Here is an 8,812-nt window from a genome sequence, read left to right as displayed (position 1 = left end):
GGAATGCCCTTTTTGCCCTCTGGAGCTCTTTATATAGGCGATCCTCTTCCGGCGCGTCCAGTGGCCTTCTTCGGCGGCAGCGGGTGTAAGCCCGGCGCGCCCGATTACTGTCGCAACGGAGAGCAGCAATTTCTTGCGACCACCAGTAAACCGCCTTCCGGGCTGGGAGGCACCTGGTCCGGGGCATCGCTGCATCACATACCCTCTTCAATGCGATGCGGAAACGCCTCGCCCTCTCCTCAACATCAGTCAGCACCGGGGTGGCTGCGTTCCAGGCCTCAACAATGGCTCCTTCCTCCACCATTTCACGGTCGAGGCGGGCTAGGGACCATCTCGGAAACACTACTCTCCCTCCTCCGGTCTGACTTTGAGGCAACGAGCAGGATGCGGAGACTCTCCACCGGATGTACCGATGGTCTGACAGAGTCTCCACTTCCTCGAGGACGCGCCAATCCTGGGCACGTGAGGCGATGGCAGGGGTAGCGAATGAGACATCCACTATTGACCCCCCCTGCCGTCGCACACAGGTGTTTGCGCGTCCTTGGTTGAGAAGGACCAGGCCGACCATGGCAGCCCAGTTCTCCAACTCAACTCCCCTCAGATCTGTTATGGGGGATCCCCACGCCGCAGACTTCGCATTTAGGTCCCCCATCAGGATTACCTGGGTCGGGGCCGCACCTCTCACCACTGGCTCCAGACTTCTAAGATAAGCCTCGAAGGCAGACAGGGGTTTGTTTGGGGAGAAGTATACTCCAATTAGTGTCACCTCCCCCCACACGACCGCTACAAACCCTGGTCCGCTGCGTTGTGGAACCAGTGGAATTCCATGTGCCGGCACCACAACAGCCACCGATCCCTCGACGTCACCAGCCCAATTTGATTGAGTAGGGATGAAGTAGGGCTCGGCGGCTGTCGCCACTTGAATCTGCCACTCCGCCATGTGTTGTATCAGGAGGTCCTGGGCACGGGCGCAGTGGTTCAGATTGGCCTGCAGAAATTCGCTATGGCGTATGGTCATTAGTCGCCATTTCGATGTCCTCCTGTGGCGGTTCTTGTCGACCTCTTGAAGAGCCTGGGGCCCGAGTCAAAGGAGCCTCCTTACCCTTCGTTGGAGGCGGGAAACACTTAAGCCCTCCCATAACATGACCAGCTTTCCTGCCCATTTGCGTGCAGATTGCACATTTAGGCTCATCCGAGCACGAGGCCGCCTTGTGCCCTTCCCTGCCACATCTGAAGCACAAAGTGCTCCGGTCGGCAGGTGATGGGCAGAGAGCCCTTGTGTGACCCACCCCCATGCACTTAAAGCAGCGCATCGGGATAGGTTCCAAAAGGGTAACACGGGCTGACGACCACCCAACGACTATCCTTCCCTCTGCTACGAGTAGCTTCGCTGTAGTCACAGGGCATCGGACCAATATCGATCCAGTCCCGCTGGGTCCCGCCCGAATAGCACCAGCTCTAACCTGCTCCAGTGGAACACTTCCCATTTGCGCCACCACCCTCTGCACTTCTTCAGGTGTGACGGACTCGTCAATACCAGCGATCCTCAGTTCTGCGGTTTTCATGGGCCTTGTAACCGTCACCCATTCGCCGACCAGGCCTTGCAGTTTGCCCGCCAGCTCATCTGCAGCCTTGGCGCTGTCGGCCCCCGGAACCTCAATAACTCTGGCCCCGGTGGCTGATTTGCGCACCCGTACATGATCCACTCCGACCTCCTTCAAGGCCAGGCCCGCGGTGGCTGTCTTCATGACCGTCGCGTAAGTTTGGGTTGCGACGACTTCTGGCCTCAGGGTGATAACGACCGCTGAGGACTTTGGAGGGCTCAGTTTACCCTTGCGTTTAGCCGGCGTAGCCTTAGCAGGTGCGCAGGCTGAGTTAGGAGCCTTGGGCTTAGTGGACTTAGCCGTCTTGGCTTTAGCCTTCCTCCCAATTACCTTTGACCAGGCGGGTGGGGTTGGTGGGGCTGGAGCGTGGTCTCAGTGGCTTCAGCCTCACGTGGCTCTGCACTACGTGTGGAGACGCTGCACTCTGTCTGCGGCGCAGCGGTAGGCTTAGTGGTCTTAGTTCCTGCCGCCGAGCGAGTCTTTGCTGGACGCGCAGGCGAAGGGCCCGCTGATGGCTCATCCGGAGAGCGGCGGGTAACTGCTCCTTTCTTTTTATCAGCCGCGAGTGGCGGCCTCAAAATGGGCTCCTGTGGGAGTCGCTTTTCCAGCTGCTCGAGGCGGTCATTTACCATCCCCCCGATGGATATAAAGAGATCCCTCTTTAAGGTCTCAAGCATCTCGCCGAGTGCCGGGGAGCTCTGGGGATCCATGCCCAGATCGGGCTGACCCACTGGTGCAGGGGATTTTTCCCTTGCAGAGAACGCGAACCGGAGGGCCTTGACCTCCGCTCTTAAGGCGGCCATCTCCTGTCGCATCCTCCTGTTGTCTGCCCGGAGCCTTTGGGCTTCCTCGTCAATCGTCATTGCCTGTAGGGCGTCCATGGCTGCGCGGATTTCTTTGGTAGCCCGGTTTATTTCACCCTTCACGCCGCCCTTGAGGTTGTTGGACTTCTGAGTCTCGCACGTTATCGAGGAGACCGCACTCCTGGCCCTGTCGATGAGCTCGTCTTTTGTTGGGCCATATTCGCCATCGGCATTCATGGTCACTTTAGCCCTATTGATAGGACTCCGTTCTCGCACACCTTCATCTACTCTTTCAGCCCGAGCCCTTCCCACTTTGTTGTTACTGCAGACTCAGTCTCAGGCTCCACTGCGACAGCCTTCAACGAGGGCTCTCCTTCTTCCTCTTCCCGTGAGTCCACCTGATCATGGGGCCGCTTTGATACGACTCCGGCTACCTTCCAAGGCTCCACTAAGGCCTCCAAAACTCTGTCACTATCGTCTGAATCAGTGTCCATTAGAAGCTCATTAACCTTTTCCTCCTCCGTTGGCTTAGGCAGAACAATCTTCAGCCGGTAAGCCTGTCCTTCTCTCTTCCTTCCTCTCTCTTCCTCTCCTTGCGGGCCTTCTAGCCCTCTAATATTACTATTCTTTCTAATTTTATTTATTTCCATATTTGATCCCACGAGTATGGGGGAAATATTCAGTCCATCCGGGTGGTGCCCCCTGCACCCAGATAAGCCAAAGCGTAACTCGCCAAAGGGTGTCGGCCGGTACCCTGACGGGGGTCGCACTAGAGACTGAACTACCCATCAGCCATGCATCCCCTCGCGGTGCGCCGCCGCTTGGGATTCGGGGTGATTTTTATAGAGGTTTTCTTCCTCGCAGTCCGGCCGGTTAAGGACCTCGACCTCGACCAAAAAGTCCCGGTCAATGCGCGACAGCGACCAACGAGGACCGTCCTCTCGCAAGGGGGTTGGACCGCTCGGGAGAACCGAACTTGCGGAGATGTCGAACCTCAAGTATCTGTGGTCCGACAACGTCTCCACGTTCTCCAGCACCTTCCAGCCCCGAACACGGCGCGCCAGGGCAGCATCTGCGAAAGTGACGTCCACAATGGACAAGAGCGTCTGCCCAGATCGGTGCTCCATACAGGGCCATCGACCGCACCACTCCTGTGTACAGGCGGCGGCAGCCAACGCCAGGTCCGCCCAAGTTAGGGAGGAGCCGACTCAGCGCCCCTGCAGCCCCGATGAGTTTGGGGGCAACCTAACCTAACCTAACCTAACCTTTTTTTTTTTTGTCGCTGGGAAATGCGTTTAGGCATCCCTCCTGGAGGCTGTGCAGCCAAAACTGTGCAGCCTCCAGCAGGGTATGTGGGACTCGCTGGCCGATGATGTATCAGCCAGAATACCCACTAAAACCCAGCGGAGCCGCCCGCGCCCAAGTTGGAGCGTCAAAGGATCGCGGTCGCATGCAACTTTGACGCCCCGGCGCACTCGTCGGAGGCACGCAGTGGTGTCTACGGAGGTGGCATTAGGTGCGCATATCTGCGCCGCCTGCCACCTGTTCTCCTTCTTCGGAGGGGAAGAGCATCAGCCGCCTGCTCTCTCTCCTAACCTAACCTAACCTAACCTAACCTAACCTAACCTAACCTAACCTAACCTAACCTAACCTAACCTAACCTAACCTAACCTAACCTAACCTAACCTAACCTAACCTTTTAAAACTAGTTTGGATTCCTTTAGACCTCAGCCCACCGGCAACTACGACTAACTAAACACTGATCTAGCTATCTGGCTTTCATCAGTGCATCAACAGCAGCATAACTAGTATTAAAATAGTAATGAGTTTTTATTAATGCATATATTCACATTAAATCTTGAATCTAAAGTCTAAAGGTGTCAAAACTAGATTTAGGTTAGGTTAGGTTAGAACATGAATACGAGGGGTGCCTTTAGGCTAAAAGATAGCCCAGCCTGCGAATGTGACCCAAACGAAACAGAAACTGTCGAACACCTTATAGTAGAATGCCCAAGATTCTCGAACCATCGCTACGAGCTCGAACATCAAATCGATCGGGAAATCTCAACTAGAAGCTTCCACGATCTCGTAGCGGATCCAGAGAGAAGACCAGACTTCCTGAGGTATGTGGAGAAGATCTTCCTCATTGCCGTCAGGAGAAACAGCAACCCGACGCCGCCAAGCCCAGACTTGAGCAGGACCACCCAGGCCCCGTTACCCCAACAACCCTGCCCGGTGCAGGATATGCCTACCAGGCAGCTCTTGCTAATGGCAGAAAGGGGAAATCCGGGGTTAAGAACCCGTGGTGTGGCACTGTTTATGGATAACAGCTCTGAGAGATTGGGGATAGGCTTCTGCATCGCGAGCGACTCGAGCAGGGTGATGATATCGCCAGGACTCGCAGCGCTAGCGAACGGAAGCACTTCCAAAAATACAATTCGACGCAAAATCTATGAAGCCCTGCCAGAAGTTACAGTAGCTCAACAACCCTGTAGAATATTGCGCACAAAGAACAAAGTTGTCGCAATATTCAACTGGAATCTACTGGAACCACCATTTGCCAGGGCCAGCTCAGTACTAACATCATTCTGCAGCACGGGCGACACACCTGCCCGAATAATTAGCGTCGACGCCATGGCGGTGGGCTATACAAAAGGAACAATAGAGGACTACCTTGGTTGCATAGACGCATCGAAAAAGCACCAGGTAGTTGTCTACGAAAACAGGGGAGAGGACCTTAGTTACCTCAAACCCAGGAAAAAACCCAGCGAAACACCTGACTGGGAAAATGTTCCACCCACCATCATGGTTACTCAGGAGCGGAAAAGCGGCGCGGAACAGCTGACACAAAAGTGGCAGGAGGCCGAGAAAACTCAAGGGGAGTCCTCCCAGACAACCTCTGCGCCGACACGTGCCTTTAAAACAGCCATCAGCACGTTCAAATCGGCAATAGCAAGCATGTCTGGCGAAAAATCAAAAAAGAGAGCCGAGTCAATGACGCAAGAGGTGGGCAGTGCACTGGCCGCTTTCTTGAAGCCCAGGCCACAGCCCAAAACTTCACCCAGCGACAAACGGACTAACGCCGAAAAAGGCCTGGTCGAACCGCCGACCCTCGGAGTCGTAGTAACACCAATGGACCACATCATGAATGCATTCTTGGAGTTCATGGCTCTCATCAAAGCTGAGCTAGAGGTCAGCCGGAAGACCTGCCATGACATCCTGCAGGCCTACAAACATCAAAACACTGGCCTCTTGACGGTGAGACTCCAGGAAGCTGAAGCGGTTATTTACGACAACGGACGTCGGCAAACTCTACATGGAAATGTAGAAGAACTCGACCACATGGCCGCATACAGCGCAACAGCAGGTTTTGTCGAGGTGGACGAAGAGGCGGAAGCAGAAGATAATAAGCCGCGGTTCAAAACACCATCCACCGACCCAATAGTTGTCCTGGCAAAATGCACCAACATAATGCTGGGACAGAGAATCCTCGAACAAGGCAATAAGATAGCGAAGGACGAGAAGGAGCCCCTGAAATCCTGGAAAGCACCCAAAATCACCTGGGTAAACGGAGTTCCTGGCTGTGGGAAGACCACCTGGATAGTGAGGAACTTCGAGATAAATCGTGACGTGGTTCTAACAGCAACCACGGAGGCCAAAAAGGATTTGAAGGAGAAGCTGCAGGCAAAGTACGGAGCGGCATCAACACTCAAAGTCCGCACCATGGCATCGGTCTTGGTAAATGGATTCAAAGAGCAAAGCGAGAGGCACTGCGAGCGCCTCATCGTGGATGAAGCTCTCATGAGCCACCCAGGATCGATAATTATGGCCGCGAAACTTGCTCATGCCAGCGAAATGCTCATAATTGGCGACGAAAACCAGGTGCCCTTCATCGACCGTAGTAACGCTTTCTCATTAAAGTACTCCCGCCCTAGCGTATTCCTCACTATCAGCAAACAACTGTTGTGCACGCACAGAAACCCCATGGACGTGGCGTATGCGCTCAACGAAGTGTATGATGGCATATACTCGTCCAACGTTCGGATACAGTCCCTGACCCTGAAGGACTACACTGGTGCCGAGATCCCTAAAGAGACAATTAACACCTTGTACCTTACCCATACCCAAAAAGAAAAGGCTCTCTTGAAGTCCTTGGGATATGGAACGGGACAGGGATCACGAGTGAACACCATCCACGAGGCCCAGGGTCTGACATCCGAATATGTGGTGATAGTGCGCACTACGGCCAAAAAGTCGCGTATCCACGACGAAATTCCCCACGCGATTGTTGCGGTGTCACGGCACACCATCAGCTGCATATACTACACCGACGACAACACGTTCCCCCGAATAGGACGGCCTCCGTCTTTGGAAGGGAAACTTTGAGCCCCAACATGCCAATTCGGGTGACCATCAGCTCGGTGGCCACCGTAGCCCTCCTCACCGACTCCTCATAACTGCTTCCCCGGACGGCAACCATGGTGTCGTCCGCGTAACAAATAATTACCATCCGGGGCAGCAGAACCGGACGAATTGCCCAATCAAAGCCCAGGTTCCACAGCAGGGGTCCGAGAACCGATCCCTGCGGAACCCCACAAGCCATACGCCTCTCCTGCCTCGCCCCGTCCTTTCCCTGATAGACCACTACCCTTTCCTCCAGGTAGTGCCCTATCATTCGGCGCAGGTACAGGGGCACCCGATGATATTGGAGCGCCTCCTCTACCACGCTATACGGCAGGGTGCAAAAGGCATTGGCGATATCTAGTGATACCGCCAATACCCCGTCGCTTTCCTTCTGCGCTCCTTCGCAGAAACTTTTCAGAGCACCAACGGCATCTATCGTCGACTTGCCTACCCTAAAGCCGTACTGGTGTTCCGAAAGATCAGGGCCCTGCAGAGCGAGGTGCTGGTTAATACGAGAGGCCAGAACTCTCTCCAGCATCTTGCTCACCTCATCAATAAGGACAATTGGTCTGTATGCCGAAGGAGAATCAGGAGAACGACCCTCCTTCCGCAACAGCACCAAGCGTCCCTGTTTCCATACTCTCGGGAACCGCCCCGCCTCCAGGCAGTCATTAAATAGCTGCCTAAGGTGGCTCCCGAGGTGCCTCAAGGCCAGCGCCAGGACTCTTCCCGGGACTCCATCCGGTCCCGGTGCCTTCTTGCACCGCCGCAGGTGGTTCCACGCTTCTCCTAATTCATCCTCTGTGAATGGAGGGGCTTCTATCGACTCTTCTCGCTCCCCGAATGATGGAATCGTCATAGTCGGGGGCGTTAAAGCTGGTGGTTGAGGAAAGAGTCCAGACACCACCCGATTAAGGAGCTCCGGCTCCATGGAGTTCATGGATGGGGCACTCCGCATCTTACCTCTGACGATGCGGTATGGCCGACCCCATGGATCCCTATTCAGGGTTGCCAGGAACTCCTCGCTGGCGGAGTCCTTGGCATTAGCGATGGCCACCTGGAATGCCCTTTTTGCCCTCTGGAGCTCTTTATATAGGCGATCCTCTTCCGGCGCGTCCAGTGGCCTTCTTCGGCGGCAACGGGTGTAAGCCCGGCGCGCCCGATTACTGTCGCAACGGAGAGCAGCAATTTCTTGCGACCACCAGTAAACCGCCTTCCGGGCTGGGAGGCACCTGGTCCGGGGCATCGCTGCATCACATACCCTCGTCAATGCGATGCGGAAACGCCTCGCCCTCTCTTCAACGTCAGTCAGCACCGGGGTGGCTGCGTTCCAGGCCTCAACAATGGCTCCTTCCTCCACCATTTCCCGGTCGAGGCGGGCTAGGGACCATCTCGGAAACACTACTCTCCCTCCTCCGGTCTGACTTTGAGGCAACGAGCAGGATGCGGAGACTCTCCACCGGATGTACCGATGGTCTGACAGAGTCTCCACGACCCAAAGCCACGACCCAGGCCCGGCCGGGAATGCCGTCGGGTCCCGGAGCAGTGTTTTTGGCTCGAAGCCGCAGCAGCGCCGCCCTCAGTTCTCCCTCGGTGACTTCGGGCGCGCCCGTAAAAGACGCGTCCGCAGCACCGACGGGTGGCGCCATACACGGTGGCTCCAAGCCATCCCTCCTGGGGAACAGAGTCCCCACCACTAACTCCAGTTGCTGAGGCTGAAGAGATTCAGTTAGCGGTGGGGCCCTGGGGCGAAGCTTACGCCTAACCATTTTGTATGGCCGGCCCCAGGGATCGGCGTCGAGGCTAGCCAGCATCTCCTCCTCCGCCAGATTCTTGGCTGTTGCCACTGCCACCTTCAAGGTCCCGACGGCTTCCCGGTAATTGCCGTACAGGCGCTGCTCCGCGTCTGCGTTCCGCTGACGCCGTCGTCTGCACCGGGTGTACTGGCGTCTCGCAGCCACGCAAGATTTGCGCAACTGCGCTATTTCGCTGGACCACCAG

At 55.8% G+C, this 8,812-nt stretch overlaps 1 protein-coding gene across 1 annotated transcript; it reads right to left on the bottom strand.

The window, feature by feature from the left end:
* Positions 1 to 586: 586 nt before the first annotated feature.
* On the bottom strand, positions 587 to 991 carry LOC120635609 (the record flags this gene model as incomplete). The annotated part of the gene is made up of 1 exon (XM_039906626.1): positions 587 to 991. A coding segment is annotated over one exon (405 nt), but the record flags the coding sequence as incomplete, so codon positions are not given.
* Positions 992 to 8,812: the final 7,821 nt, after the last annotated feature.

Source organism: Pararge aegeria, chromosome 27 (genome assembly GCF_905163445.1).
Source record: "Pararge aegeria chromosome 27, ilParAegt1.1, whole genome shotgun sequence".
NCBI lineage: Eukaryota > Metazoa > Arthropoda > Insecta > Lepidoptera > Nymphalidae > Pararge > Pararge aegeria.
The sequence above is the reverse complement of the archived record's forward strand: the minus strand, read 5'-3'. Positions and strand labels throughout refer to the sequence as shown.